The sequence below is a fragment of the Ambystoma mexicanum genome, chromosome 3q (assembly GCF_040938575.1).
Source record: "Ambystoma mexicanum isolate Mex_15411 chromosome 3q, UKY_AmexF1_1, whole genome shotgun sequence".
Lineage (NCBI taxonomy): Eukaryota > Metazoa > Chordata > Amphibia > Caudata > Ambystomatidae > Ambystoma > Ambystoma mexicanum.
In genome coordinates, this window is record NC_090926.1 from 194427269 (window position 1) to 194442493 (window position 15225).

General features: G+C 46.3%; 1 protein-coding gene across 2 annotated transcripts in view; it reads left to right on the forward strand.

The window, feature by feature from the left end:
• Nucleotides 1-8387: 8387 nt before the first annotated feature.
• PTGES3 (prostaglandin E synthase 3) overlaps nucleotides 8388-15225 on the forward strand; it is a 263118-nt gene continuing 256280 nt past the window's right edge. The window contains exon 1 of one of the 2 annotated variants that reach the window (XM_069653533.1): nucleotides 8388-8694. In XM_069653533.1, the coding sequence (XP_069509634.1) occupies nucleotides 8693-8694 (2 nt within the window). In that variant the 5' untranslated portion in view covers nucleotides 8388-8692. The remainder of the gene's footprint in view (nucleotides 8695-15225) is intronic. The other variant, XM_069653534.1, reaches the window with a different exon arrangement.

The following is a 15225-nucleotide window of genomic DNA, read 5'->3' on the forward strand; positions in this document are numbered from 1 at the left end:
CCTATGCGCTTGCTTTCCGCTGAACCCACAAGCGTTGTTTATCAATGACAATATATTGTCTACAGTAAATGTCTAACTTTGTCATTTGACACTAGCCTTTGCCGTATGTGCAACCGTGTACTTCGTATTCACCGCACGCACAGTGAGTGAAGTGGTCTAATCTGTGGCACACCTGCCTTAGCTGGTTCGTAACATTTGTAAATCGTGACAGGGTCCTCTTCTAACGTTCTCTCCTTCTGTCCTCAATCTTCTTTCTCGCTCCACTGAGCGTTGTCAATCACTGCTGGTTCTCGCTCCCTCACTTCAGGTATTAACCCCCTCGGACACCGTCGAAACATTGTTTCCGCTGGTGCCACTCCAGTTGACGCATGAGGGGTGGTCCTGTAATCCCTCAGAAACTGGTACATCGCCCGTTGTAGGCAGTGGCCCTGTCCATGAGCAATCCCGAAACACCTTGTTGAGGGTCCTCATGTACGGCTCCGCCTCGCTGTTGGCACGGGCCAGACTGGTGTAATCTTTCTGTGGTGTATACCATACTCTTCCATAAACTGAGCAACGCTGTCCCCTTGGAACGGTGGTCCATTATCGGAGCACAGGGTCTGAGGCAACCCATGAGTGGCAGAGATCTTTTCCAAGGCAACGGCCACCTGATCAAAGGACACCGACTCAAATTAATTTTACCTCGGGGTACCGTGACCACTTGTCCACCACTGTTAGGGAGGAAGCTCATAAAAGTGCTAATTCCCTTCACCTTAGAGACCCCCAGCAACTTTTCTGGATTTTGAGGACTTGATTTCTTTACCTGGAGAAAGTGTGAGCCTTTTTTCCCACTCTCTCGTGTATTTTGATGTGTGTTTTACTCTTGTGGTCATTGATTATGGTGTTTTAAGATAACTCCATAGGCATCATTTTTTCATGTGTGTTACACAGCACTCTCACTGCAGTAACACAGGGAAGCCTTTCTAGCCTCTCCCAAGGTTTAAATACCTTCTGTGGGATAAACTACTGTTTCCCAGAGAATGTAAAGTTAAATTGACTTTACTAGTCTTTTAAAATTCCTAGACCCAGCACACACTATCTTACAATAGAGTGCTGGAGGGGTTAACTAGTATCCCCTATGTCTAGAAACGTATGTAGCAGTCAAATGCTACCCTTTCCTATCGAAATGGCAGGTGGCAGTGGTTTTACAATGAACTACCATGATTTTTTCCGACTGTGAACTCCGGTAGCAAAAAATGGTGGGAGCCATGTTTTTCAAGTTGGTGCCTAAGCCCCCTTTGTTTAAACAGGTCCCGGACTTCTTTTTTCACCATTTCTTTTTGGAAAGGTCCTTCTAGAGTTTGTCTCTGCATGCCAATCTAGGTTTAGTCCCTTTGTTTCTATGCCTTTGGCGGGCATCAGGACTGAAGACCGCCTCTGGCGTCTGAGTGTCTGGGGTGGGCAGGAAGTGAGGGAGGTGCCCGAAACTCCCTGTGCTTAGTCTCATAGGAGACCCAAATGCACTCTGGCGTGATTGGCTGGCTGACTGTCTGGCAAGGACAGCCACCCTACAGGGTGAGTGGCAGCTAGGCTGGAATGAAAGGGAGAAAACTGTTTAAAAGGCGAGTCTCTTGGCTTGGAAGGCAGAGTCGACCACTGGAACAAAAGAACCGAAGACGAGCTGGAAGAGGACGGTTGCTGCAACTATTGGACCGTTGGTTTGCCCAGTGGTGCCCTGCTGCAGGTCCAAAATGCCAAGTTCATCTCGACAGAGAAGCCCCTTCAAGGACGACTTTTTCCTTTGAGTTGGTAGGACCAATCAACTCATAAGCCACCTGGATACCATTCTCGGAGCTGGTTAGGATTAACCAGGGAGAAGGACACCAGCTTGTGTGCTTGAAGAACAGCAACTGGAAATGAAGATTTGCCAATTTGCCAGCTTTGTGAACCGTCCCCATGCAGAGCAGCAGTCCCCCAACATCCTCCCTCTTGTCCCCACGACTGAGGCACAGAAACAGCGAGATCTGCAGGAACTGCCAGGAACAGAAGTCTTCAGCTGCATCTTCTTCTTCAATATAAGGTTCTGTGAAAACCCGACCGAGAGAACTTACCTCTCACCGCAAAAGTTTGTGGAACTTTGGAAACTTGCAGGCATAGTCAGCTTGTGACCCGACATACAAACCTTTCTTCCGTGAACTACTTCTAAGAACCATGGCAAATACTTTTTTAAATACCAGAACAGTTTTTACTTATACAAGACACTAGCCCATGGAGATTGGCCTATCTATTGCATTGAATCAACTCCTCTGGTGAACTCAAATTATTTGCACTGTTTTAAAGTACCTGTAATATTCATTTTTATCAATGTATGCCTTTTTGCTTCTACTTCGGTGCTATTTGGCTCCTACTTCAAGGGAGCTCAACTGCTTAGTAATCAGTACTGTAGTATAATTTGTGTGTGATATTGGTTGCCTCATTTAGAGAATGCTTTATAAATGATTGTGTAACAAATTAATAAGTGTTTTACCAAGAAACCTTGAGTATAAGTGTCTATCTGAATATTTGTCATAGTAGACCTTTGTGTAACACCCTTACAAGCTCACATTCCCTCTTGAGATAAGCCTGGCTGCTTAGCTCGCTACCAAAAACTGTGTGGTACTGACTTATACCAAAGGTTGTTTTTGCTTACACCTTGTAGACCTAGTTGTGTGTAGTGGTCCCAGAGGATACTGCATACAGACTTTGCCTAACAACCACCACTAAGAAGTGAGTGTCTCTGCCAGTGGACACAAAGTCTGCATGCACATTTTCTCACGGCCTTGTTCCTCTGGGCATAGTTTCAATGAGGGGTCTCTCTGTGCCGGGGCAGCCACCTGACACCACACACAGGATGACACAATCTCTTGCACCCGTTTCTCAAGGTCAGGGAACCACATTTTCTGGCGTAACCTTGCATTTGTTTTCACCGTACCATGATGACTCTGGTGCGCTAGTTTGATGACTTGCAGGATTTTACACATCGGCACCACAATGCGGTCTCCCCGGAGTAAGAGCCCTGACTCGACAAACGTCAGCTCCTCCTTCACCCTCCACAACTGTTCCAGTGCCAGCCGCCCCTCTTGGGTTCTTTGTGCCAGGGTGTCCACCACTGACTTCCGCAACCCCTGCTGAAGGGCCGCCTTCAGTATCAGAAAGCACTCATCCTCTGACGCCGCCTTTTCAAGCTCTTGGAGCGGCACTGAGTTTGTGGTTTCCGATTCCACAATTAGCTGCACATGCTCATCGGCCTTGTCACCACTGATGTCTTCAAGTTCTTCCACCCCGCCTCTTGGGTGCCTTGACAGATAATCTGCTGCATTGTTATTGCCCGGCCGATACACCAGCGAGACCCCATACTCCAGGAGCGCTAGCATCCACCTTTCAATCCGGACTGGGGGCTTTGATGACGAGCCGGCCATGATCGGCAGCAGAGGCTTGTGGTCAATCACCACTGTCACCGGCCGTCCGAGCACGTAGAGTATAAAGTGCTGATACCCCTACATGATTGCTAGGGCCTTGCGCTCAATCAGCAAATAGCGCTGCTCTGTTTCAGACAGTGCCTTGCTCGCATAGGCGGTCGGTCTGATCTCTCCTTTTGCGTCCGTTTGGGTAAGGACCGCACCCAGACAAAACGGGCTGGCGTCCAGCACCACCTCCCATGGCAACGACGGATCAAAAACCGCTATGGTATCTTCTGCCGTTAGCGCCCCTTTCACATCCTCAAAAGCAGCTAGCTCTAGCGGGCCCCACTGCCATGTGGCATCTTTCCTGGTGAGGCTTCTCAAGGGATCCGACCTGGAGGCAAGGATCTAGATGAAATGGCCACAATAGGTGACCATACCCAGGAAGCTTCGGACTTTGGTTACATTCTCTGGGGGCCTTGCCTCCATGGTGTCCTTGACCTTCCGGGGGTCGGGTGACACACCGCCTTCCTTGAAGACGAATCCGAAAAAACTCAATCTTTCTCTTCAGGAATTCACACTTTTCTTTGTGCAAAGTCAGCCCCAGCGCATGCAGCCGCTCCAGAGTCTTTACCAACCGCTCCATGTGTTCAGCCTCCATGTTCGCGAACACCAGAATATCATTGCTGATATTGAGAACACCCTCCAGATCCGCCATGGCCCCTCGGATGATGTTCTGGAACACTTTGCCGCTGATGACACACCAAAGCTTAGGCATTTGTTTTCTGTGGTAAAAGTGGTGATGTATCTCGAGTCCGGGTGTAATACGATCTGATGATAGCCAGCACGCAGGTCAAGTTTCGAAAAGAACCAAGCCCTTTGCAGTTCTGCGATGATGTCGTCAATCATGGGCGTGAGGAGTCACTCTCGCTTGATGGCCTTGTTCGGGAGCCTCATGTAGTGAAAAGGGGAACCCGTACCCCCTTGGGGCCAGCCCTTCGTGCAATAATCACTCCTAATCACTTTCCCACACAAGTAAGAATCTATGCGAGGCACAATGAACTCAGTCTTGAAGAAAGCCAATCACACAGAAGATTTGATGCTTGCATTTATTACTACAGTGACTCAAGTGGAATCAAGCAGCAGTTTTCAATAGCATGGGAATTAAAGTGCAAGCTAAATATTACAAATGATCAGTCACAGATGAATATACAATTCTTACACTCCTAGGAATCGTAGATGCTGAATCGATAGAATCACACCCAGGACCGACGCCACTCAGTGTGCCCGGCACCGCTCAGGGACTGGCCTTGCCCCCAAAAGCCTGCACCAGAGCGGGGATGTGATGCCAGGAGCCTCTGCCCTCTAGTGCTGGCTGGTCATCCAGGCACTGTTTCTCTCCGTGCATGCGTCTCGCAAACAGCCCAGGAAGAGTCCTCCCCTAACTGGCCCAAGTAAAGTTCTCTTATTAGGGGCTGCACGTCAATCACTATGACGTACCAGATCTTTGAGAATCTGCTAGGCTAACACCTTGCATGCAGCAAAACATGTTTTTGACTGGAAAGTTACTGCCAGTGTTCGGCTCTGAGGCTCCGTGTATGTTGTTGTGGGAAGCGCCTTTCTACATTCCTGTGTTATCAGTGCACCTGACAAGCGCAGAGCGCAGAAGAGAATGGCAGTGACTGGCTCCTAAACACTGCGCAGAGCTTCTTGCAAAACTAGATATTTATGTCTCATGAAGGGCCTTCGCAGTGAACCCCTCACAAGCATGCTGGCTCACTCAGTCCTAGAGGCCTGGCTGGTGCAGCATTTTCCTCCACTCTTCGAATAAGCTCTAAATACATGCAAGATAGCTCAGTAGGTTAACGCAAGTGCAGGTTAATGCAAGTGCCTAGATATTTTTCATGACACCTCATATCAACATAGATCCTCACCGAGTCTGGCTGCTTCGGCTTACGTGCAATGACTATAGGCGACACCAATGGGGTATGTCCATCCATCTTCTCTATAATGTCCAGCGCTACCAGATTATCCAGTTCTTTATCAACCAGGTCCCTCAGATGGAATGGGACTCTGCAATGCTTGAGCGCAATTGGCTGTATGGACTCATCATTGTGCAGCCTCTGTATTTTGTGAGAAGTCCCTGTACGTTCTCCACGTACACGGCATATGCAAAGCTTACGATGTCCAATGCGTCAGCCGCTGCACAGTTCAGGAGAGTGTTGCTGCTAATGTTCGACTTTCGCCACAAATGCTCTGGCCAATGGAATTTATTTATTTTTATTTATTACATTTATATAGCGCACAAACAGCCCAAGGGCATTGAGGCGCTGTTACTTGCAGGGAACTTTGGCACAGTTAGGAGAAGCATTTGCAGATTAGTACATAGATACATTGGTGTGTAACGTGTTGGGCTGCTCACCGCCAAACGTGAATATCCGCGGCCTCAGCTTCTGCAACGTGGGCGGCACCAACATGGCATTGTAATGGACCCTTGCCATAACGTTCACTGATGCCCCTGCGTCCACCAGCACAGGTACCGTCGACTCATTGACCTATACCAGACACTGTGGCTGCCTTCTGATGGTGGCGCGCAGCGCCCTGCCGCTGTAGATGAAGAAGATATTTTCCTCCTTGTCCTCTTCCTCCTCTTCCTGAGTCAGGCCATCTTCCCCTTGATCAACCTGAGAGACGTTGGGCAGGCTCTGTTGTCTAAAGAAACCTGCCTGTACCACACCCCTCTGCACCACCACTGGTACCTTTGCCCTGCACATCCGGGCATAGTGATCAAGCGTCCACACGCCTTCCCTTGTGCAGGGCATTCCGCCGGGTGCGGGAGATTATAACCGCATTTGAGGCATGACTCCAGAGGCCTGCTTCCTCTGTCACGCTGGCCACCACTCAGTTGTCAGGCACCTCTCCCTCCTTGACCCCGGCACACACCTCTTCCGTCTTCCCTGGCCGAATGGCCACATCCATTTTCGACACCCTCACTTTGGACACCTCATGGGACTGGCCCAGCTCCACTCCAGTATCCCTGGGCATTGTGAGTCCTGGTTCCCGCAGCACCTGCCTTCTCAACTTGCCAGACGAACACCCCATCATGGTCTGTGCGTTTTCCCAGACACACAACATCGACATCCGGTGCAGACGGCCATAGAACGAGTCCAGACACTCATCATCTTTCTCTCTGGCGCTACACATGATGAATCCCTCATAGTCCGTGTTGGCTAATGGCATGATGTTCTCGCACAACGCGTTCTTGGCTGCTGCGTATGATGCATCCACTGGCTGCAATGATTGACAGATTTCATGCATTGCTGGGCCTGCCGAGTACAGCAGCGTGGCCACTTTGCTATCCTCCTCCGTCTCACACGTGGCCCGGATAGTAAATGTCCAGACAGTCTATCTAGAGCCTCCACCTTGGTGCAAGGCTCGATGGGGCCCCAGAAACATCAAATTGAGGCATTGGTGTAAGTGCCCCTTGCTGTCTTGGTCACCCATGATGGTGAGCGCACGAGCACTCCCAACGGGAGCCGCAACCTTCTCCACCACGTGCAGAAAACAAATGGCAGCCCTCCGATTTTAACTCGCCGACTTTGCGGCATGGAAATCAGGAGAAAAATGCCCCAAGAAATCTCACAGCCTCAGCCCTGCGGGTTCGCGTGTCGGATCGACCATGCGACCTAGTTACCAATTTAGATGGTTGCCGGTGTACCCCCCCCAGCATATGGAACACACGCAACAGTGTTCTCTGTCCAGGCTCCATGGTCGCACTGGCGATCCGTGGCACGCCCCATTTATCACGTGCACATTCAGCGGAGTTGCGTCACTCTGCAGCGTGTGTGCCCTTAAAGGGACAGGTACCACAGGCTGGACCCAGGGCACCAGGCTGGTCTGGGTGGTCACATGGCGTGGGGCCTGAAGCTAAGGCCGCTGGACCGTGATCACACGTTGTAGGCCCACAATGAGAGATGGAGACAACAGGAGTCCCATAGTTGGAGTCCGCAGCCGTTCTGCTGCACGTGCTTGCAGAAGCTCCTTTTATGTCATGGCAAATCTCAAAAGGGCAATACACATGGGAGGGACAAATTCCCTTAAAAGGGTAATACTCATGGGAGGGTCACAAATCACAGGACGTAGAGGTAATGGTTATTTAAATGAACTGTGCAGTTCAGTTACCTGCATTAGTAGATTACTTTGATGTTATTTTTAATTTGTATTGATTTTTTTCATTTCATGTTACTATTTCAAGGTACCTATTGCTTTAGGTATATGTCGTTAGGTTTTATTTATATCAGCACATAATAGTTGATTTCTTATTATTTTATAAACCATGCCGCGCTCAAAACGACCGCCATAATCCTAGCGGCCTAGCGCGTTGCCTGGCTACCTGAGGCGACGGTTTGGCCATATTCGGCGCAAGCGCGGAAAGCCGCCTATCTATGTCGGCATTCTCGTAAACTTCTATCGCGCTTTGGTAAATTGACTGGTGGTTGTCTGGAACGGAAGTCGGACGCTTAAGCACGCGCAAGTCTGGGAGGTGATGAGGCATGGAGTTCTCTAGAAAACGTGGACGCAAATTGCTGTAAATTCCGCTGCGTCATCGTGCGTGCACATCAACAGTGAAAAGGGACATTAGTGTCTTGTTTTCGGTACGTCAAATATGAATACCATCCGGTAGTTAACCGTTTTTCGTAGGCAAATGAACATTGTGAAATGTGGACTAGAAGAGCGATCAAACAAGTTACAGTAGCAAGAACAAGCCCGAAAAAAACGGTACAAATCTACAATGTAACAGATGTACAATTGTGAATTTATTTTGAATGAGACCAGCACTTATATCATTCCTTTCGTGATAATAATGTAAGATGATTTATCATGTTTTAAAATAACGTTATACAATCATGCTTTCATGTTCCTCGTCAGTCGAGCTTAATAAACAATCTGCCTTTTCAATATGGTGGCATCACATTTCGCCACAGTAAGGGCAGCCACCATTTTATTTTATGTGTTTGACTGTCCCCTTTTTGTGTCTATTAGCCTGGCAGGGAGCGCGAGGGAGTGAGGTGGAGGAGAGCACCACGGAGAAGCTGTAGTAGGAACGACCGAACGAACGAGACCGGTCCGTAAGTAGGAGTGCGGCGCCCCAGCTACTGCAAGAACGCGTGATATCCGAGAAAGGCAGCGAGACAACCGTGAGACATAAAGCGAAACCGCCCAGCAGGAGAGAGACCCACCGAAAGAGGCCCAGGCCCGAACTCATCTCAACCATGTGAGTAAGGGAGGTTCTATGTGTCCCTGGAAAGCTCTCATCGGCGGAGATAAAGAACTCGGTATAACCCAGCATGTACCCAAGTTGATCCACATTGCGGTTGAGAGCTTGTTACATTTCAGACATCGTAACGCTACAAATCTCGTCGTGTGGTATGTAGCGTTCGACACTACATGAATTAGTTTAGCACTACCAATCGCGTCCTCGCTGCATTGGTAATCTGGCACTAGCATTTTCGTCAAGTCGTTATGAAGTCTCTGGCAGGTGATTGCCGTTAAATATTCCAGAGTGCACTTTTGGCTGTTTGACAGACACCCGTCGTACAGTTGCCGCGAGTGGAGGCGGCTTTATATCCCAGCATGCACTAGGCTGGTATTACTGGGATTACGCAGATCGTTTCTCGCTATGGCCCGGGACGCAGGTTGCGATAATGCACAAGTTAGCATGCTATGGGGAACAGAGATTCCCAAGTATTCTTAGCGTTTGTATTCAAATTTACCAAGAAACCATGCTCCATTTCAAAATCCGGTTTACCCACTCATTTTGTATGTGTGTGTGTATATTTGTTTAGTTTCGAAGAAACTTTACAAAATTACACTAAAATCACAATACAATAAAAAACAGTATATCAAAAACACAGTATAACAAACACTGTAAATCAAATCCATTATGACAATAAAACAGTAAAAGACTAAAACAAGTACAATCATACAATAATAAAACCGAGCATTTACCAGCAATTTTTTCCATTTCGTTCAGACAACCCATTAGTGCACTTTACACTATCTAAATGTTAATAGTTAACCACAAATAATACATAGCGATATGGACTTTTTGGCTGTCCGTGTTGAGACAATAAGCCCAAAAATTATCACCCTTTATGTATTCCAAATTGTGAACAAATGGTCCCAGCCACTTCATATATTCTGGGCCCAATGTCCTACATTCAGTGAAAATATGTTTGGCAGTCTCTGGGCTAAGTGCATTTTGACACAAACGACAGTATCTGTCTTTTTTAAGAAGGCCCATCTGTGGACCCATTACTGTTAGTATCTGTAGCTGATTTATCCTCAACCTTAGCCCAAATCCCTGCATACCCCTATTTGGTCATTGTCTAAGGTAGGCTTGAGGCTGCAGATAACTATGCACAATATTTGACATACATGCGTAACTCTGTAGAGACTCTACATTCCTTTAATTTGCCACCTAATCCCACTGTCTTAACTTTTTTGAAGAAACCCTTTTCAGTGTAGCATAGGGTGTGCCCCTGGTAAAATCAGGGAACCATCCTATGTCTTTGAACAGGTCATGGACCACCAGACCCAAACTGTCTCTACCATGTACCGGGGCAGCCAGGAGACTGAGCAGTTGACATCGAGGATTTGTATGGATTTTGATGTGTAACAGCCCACGTCTTCTCAACAATTCTCCTTTAAGAGAAGTCAAACCAAATTCGAGTCTTATATACTGAATTGGTGCAGATGGCCTGAGTCTCAATATTTGCTTCCAGAAACTGCCTTCTAAGATGTCTAACTGATAAATCAGCCATGGCATATTTTTTTCAACCGTCCCATAAGAGGCCACAACTGGACCCGTGTCTGTCTGGTATGGCCCGCCCAGTCTAGCTTGTAGTGGTCTGTAGAATGGGGGGTTACTACTTTCTTAGACTTTAATTATTTCCTTTCACAATTAAAAGTCAAAGCTACAAAAGGGAGGGGGCGGGCTGGCTGCCTGTTACATAGCTGGCAGGAATGAAAGCACTGCAAAAACAGGGTTAATTTATATTTTAATAGTCGAGCGTTATACATTGTTCCACCAGATCTAATAAGCAATTGCAAATATGAATACTTTTTATTTTTTTATTTTGTTTATAGTGTGGACCCAGCTCAAGAACGCTGTGCAGGGTGTGGGTAGCCAGCATTTGGGCTGTCATCTTTTATTGTTAGTGCAGTACTGAGAGTTGCGGTCTGTGCGTCCATTGGGATTAGTCTTTGGTCAGGTGTTGAAAAGGCCTCTTTTTGAGAGAGTTGCAAAATGGGAGCATTGTGGGGACATTCCGAGCCGATATTGGGATTGAGTTCCAGATGGTGGTTTTGTGACACGAGAAGGACTTTTTTGCAGACAAGCTGCATTTCAAGTCGGGTGGTTGATTTGCTGTGTGAGGAGCGTGTACCCCACCCCCCCAGATATGTGGAACTAAGCTATCTAGTACACTGATGTTCTACTTATGACTGCTTTTGTAGACTAACAATTTCATTCCTCTGCATACACCTCTCTAACCAAACACAACCACAAGTCTTAAACGCATCAATCTGCACAAACTTCACTACACTGCTACAACAAAACAAACCACACATAGACCTGCACAACAGCACACGACGACTACCGACCGTAAAACACTCCAAGCCCAACCAACGGACCCACCGGGCTGAGGCTGCCAACAGCACATCACTGCTATCTTCCCCTTTTCCAGCTCATTCCCACTAACTCATCACCCCCTCCCCTCTCCCTCTTTCAGAGCACCAAGGGACCACTCCGGTGGTGATGGTGCGCGGTACAAATATCCTTTAACATGATGCATGCAGTCTTGAACAGTATCCTGGCTTGGCGAGGAAGCGGTTTGAGGTAACCCTCAACACAGGGAGCCCCTTACCAAGCTAAGTATCACAAATAAATGGTTAATGTCAGTTCTTTCTTCAGCACTATCTCCAATATATCTAATACCCCTTGGATCCCTCCCCCCCTGAGCTATCAATGAACCAAGAACCAGGCCGGTGTACAGGAAATAAATGTAGTTATTTGAATTGGATGTTAGAAAATCACACTAAAATATCAAACACCACATTATCCGTGGCACAACACAAACCTCTCAACATAAATAAATCCCACGAGTGAGTTGAAAAGAACACAACTCACAATTCTTTACTTTATACAAATTTCACTTGAAGAAATAATTACAATGATCAATAAACAAAAAAACAAGTACGCTGTGCAATTTCGATTTTCCTTTGTGCTTAAAAGGCTAGCAGTTTAGTTTTACAAATTTGTGCAAATACATATGACCATTATTATTTCACCCACACTTTTGCTTGAAAATAAACACGGGGTGATTGAGCACTTTTTTTTCAGACCCCCCTACTTTGACAGTAGAATTGGGACAATTTGAGACTTTTGTATTTCAGACCCCCCCCCCCACTTAAAGCCAGTGTTGGGGAAGCTGGATGATAAACATTGGGAGGATTTTGGGCCTACCCACGCTGCCGGTGTTGGGGAAGCTGGACAAAAAGGTTATCCAATTACATTATAGAGTATAGTTTTTGGCGCACACTGGGAATGTGCTTTGTTAATTTCGATTTTTAACAAAATTCACCCCGTGGTGTACTGCCAAAAGGAATTAATTAAATTGATATTTTTAGTTAAATTGGTTAAGGATCTACACTGTTTTTGCCCCTCCTCCCCACCATAAAGGGAAATGATTTACGACAAGCAGATATCATCACCTTTTTAGTCTCTCAGGGTTCAGTTCTTCTTGCATAGAAAACCACTGTTTAAAGTCTGAAAAGCCAGCTGTGTCAGGACCCTCTGGAATGAGAGGGCAGGACTATGGTCACTCCTCTCTCTCTCTCAAGGATGGCCCCCAGCTCTCCACAATAGGACATTGGCTTTTAGGCCTTCCCAGAAATAGTCAGCTCCACCCAGAGGCGATCTCTGCAAAGTCTCCTTTGGGTTTCCTGGTAGCTGTCGCATGGTCAGTTTCAGCACCTCTCCCTTACTCATTGTGTATCCACTTAATATAGCAGCAATGACACCGTCACGTTTACAATCTTGGGTAGTACCCTGCAAGAGTTCTTGCACTTAGGATTGGACAGTTAGCCCCCTACATCCTGCCCCCTCTCTAAGGATTGGTTTGAGTCTGGCGCAGTCCTATGGCAATTCCATTTGCAACCCCCTTTGTTCTTATGTCACATTTTTGCAAAAACTATGTGGCAAAACTTAATGTTACTAGCAACTGCCATAATCTATATATTGCGATCAGCTAATCGGGAGGGGGGGTTTATTTAATAAAACACCCGGGTTCGCGCCATGTTGCAGAGCCGTTTGGAAATTTCCCCCTGTTTTTACAAGAAGCATAAGAGCATAACAATTTATTGCCCATATTCCTAATTTTACCCTCCATCTGCATGCCAACTCTCGCATTCAGGACATGTTAAAAGAACCCAGGAACACATGTTGGCTTGCTCTTACAATTCCGTAAATCGCAGATGGGGAATTTTATATCCCCAAAATGGCCTTGAAATGATCTAAAACCTAAAATGTGTCCAGTGTGATTTGGAGTTTCTGAGGAAAACGATTGTGACAGTCCATTTAATAAAAGGGAATCTTCCTGTAGGCAAATACAAGGTTCCCTTCCTCCAGGCCATTTGTCTATCTGGGCCAGCCTATTTTGATTAGTCTTTGTTGTTTGAGGTGTAAGGTACAGTTCGTAAATCGGGGATGCATTTGCTACACAGGGATCCACCACCCCACTGCAGACATCTGGCACCCTGTCCTCTTGTCTGAAAAGCTTGCATTTTCCTGTATTTTATTTGCCCCCCCTCTACTTTGATCATGCACCAGCCAGAGCATTTGGCCTGCTCAGAACTGCCCTGAGACAGTAGGCCTAGGGAAAGTCTGTTTGCAACACGTCTTCGCAGGACACATTTTATTGCAGTTGGGATGCCAGTCAGGCTTTCATTGGGGGAGTTGTTTTTGAATTTTGCCCAGTGCCCCATGTGCTGTAATGGACTTGCATATTTCATTTTTTAACATCAGCCTTGATTCCTTGACATAGTGTGTTTTCAGGGTCCACTTTGCTTTTTAGCTGAAGTACGGGGCTGTTTCTTTCACTACTTAATAAAATACTTTTGATCTGCTGTTTGTTTTCCTGCTGACAAGTGAGTCGTCTGAATTGTCACTGTGTACCACCTTTTGATCGGGTGCAGTTTGAGTGAAAATACTGCATTTATTTCTCAGCCAGTAATGTGATGTGCCTTTTCAATCTGCCTTTGTATTATATTTTTGTTTTGACCTTCTCTGGATTTCCCTTGCAGATTGACTCCCGCATTGTCTGCCTAAATGGGCCTACAGGAACTTCACGGCAACCAAGCGGGCTTTTCTTTTCAAATGTTTGCCATTATTTTGCATGTGAAGCATAATCTACCTTACTTTTTGTCACCACACACCGTGTCTTTTCTCTGACATCTTTGTTGGCAGAGGAACATTTTTCTCATGTCTTGCTGTAATTTGCAAACACACATGCAAGGCTGTTTTTGTCAGTTTTTTAAAATCCTGTTTTTTTTTTTCATTTGAAAGGACCATTGAATTTCTTCTTCCTTTGTAAATTAAAATGCTGCCTTTCCTTTGGCAGTGACGGGTAGGACTTTTTCACATGGCCCTTCGTTTCTGTTGGTTTGTAGGCCTTTGATTACACCCCACATGCCCCCCCCCTGTTCTTCCAAGATTCTTTTGTGGGGAAGAGCAGGGCAGAGTGGTGTTTTCATCTGACCCCTTTTTTCTTTTTGTTATATTTTTGTTTTTGTTGCATCCGGTCCGGCTCCATTCATTAGTCAGTGGGTAGTCCAGCCTTCCCTTCCTTCTTTGGGTTGGGAGTGTGGCACGGCACCCCCTTTCTTCCTTCTTTCTAGGGTCCTCCCCAGACCCCCCTCTTGCCTACAGGCTGGAAGTAAATTGAGTTAATTTCTAACGAAGAAAAAGGGGCTCAGTACTTTATTGCACAATGGATTTCCCCAAAAGATGTACACAGAATTGACAAGAGCAAGACATTTTCACCATTTCACAAAACCTATATATATATATATATATATATATATATATATATATATATATATATATATATATATATATATATATATAATTAATTTCATTCTTCAGATGGTTCCTTTACTCAACTTTCATTTGGCTCCTCAGTCGTAAAGCGTGTCTGGGATGACAGCTTTTAGACTGATTTTTTTTTTTCCGCTGTTCTCCTTTTGGGATGCGGATCTTGTAGGCAACAGGTGATCTTTTATCTATAATTTCAACGGCACCATGCCAAGATGAAAATTCCCACTCCTTGGCTTGATTCCTTTGAAAATTGTACAGGTAAACCTTGTCCCTTGTGGTCTTTAGGTCATAATAGGTCTTCCTTCAGCCGACTTTTCTAAATTGCACTGAGCATAAGGAAAAGCGTGCTGGAGGTGCTTCCTTACATTTTCATTGTACTCCTGAGCAGTATCAGTGTCTGCTTCTGGTGAGCAGCTGAGGTAACACCTTTGGTCCAGGCATGAGTTCAAATGGAGATATCTTTGTTGCAGAAGATGATGTAGACCTAAAAGCAATCGGGACACGTGGTAATTGGATGTCCCAACTGGGTCCAGAGTCTGCCGCAAACTTCTTTTTAGATGCTCACAATTCTCATTCTGTCCCCCCTAACCCCCCAACCCACCTGCTTGAGGTTGTGTGGTAGGCAATGTGAAGTTTTCTTTTTACCCA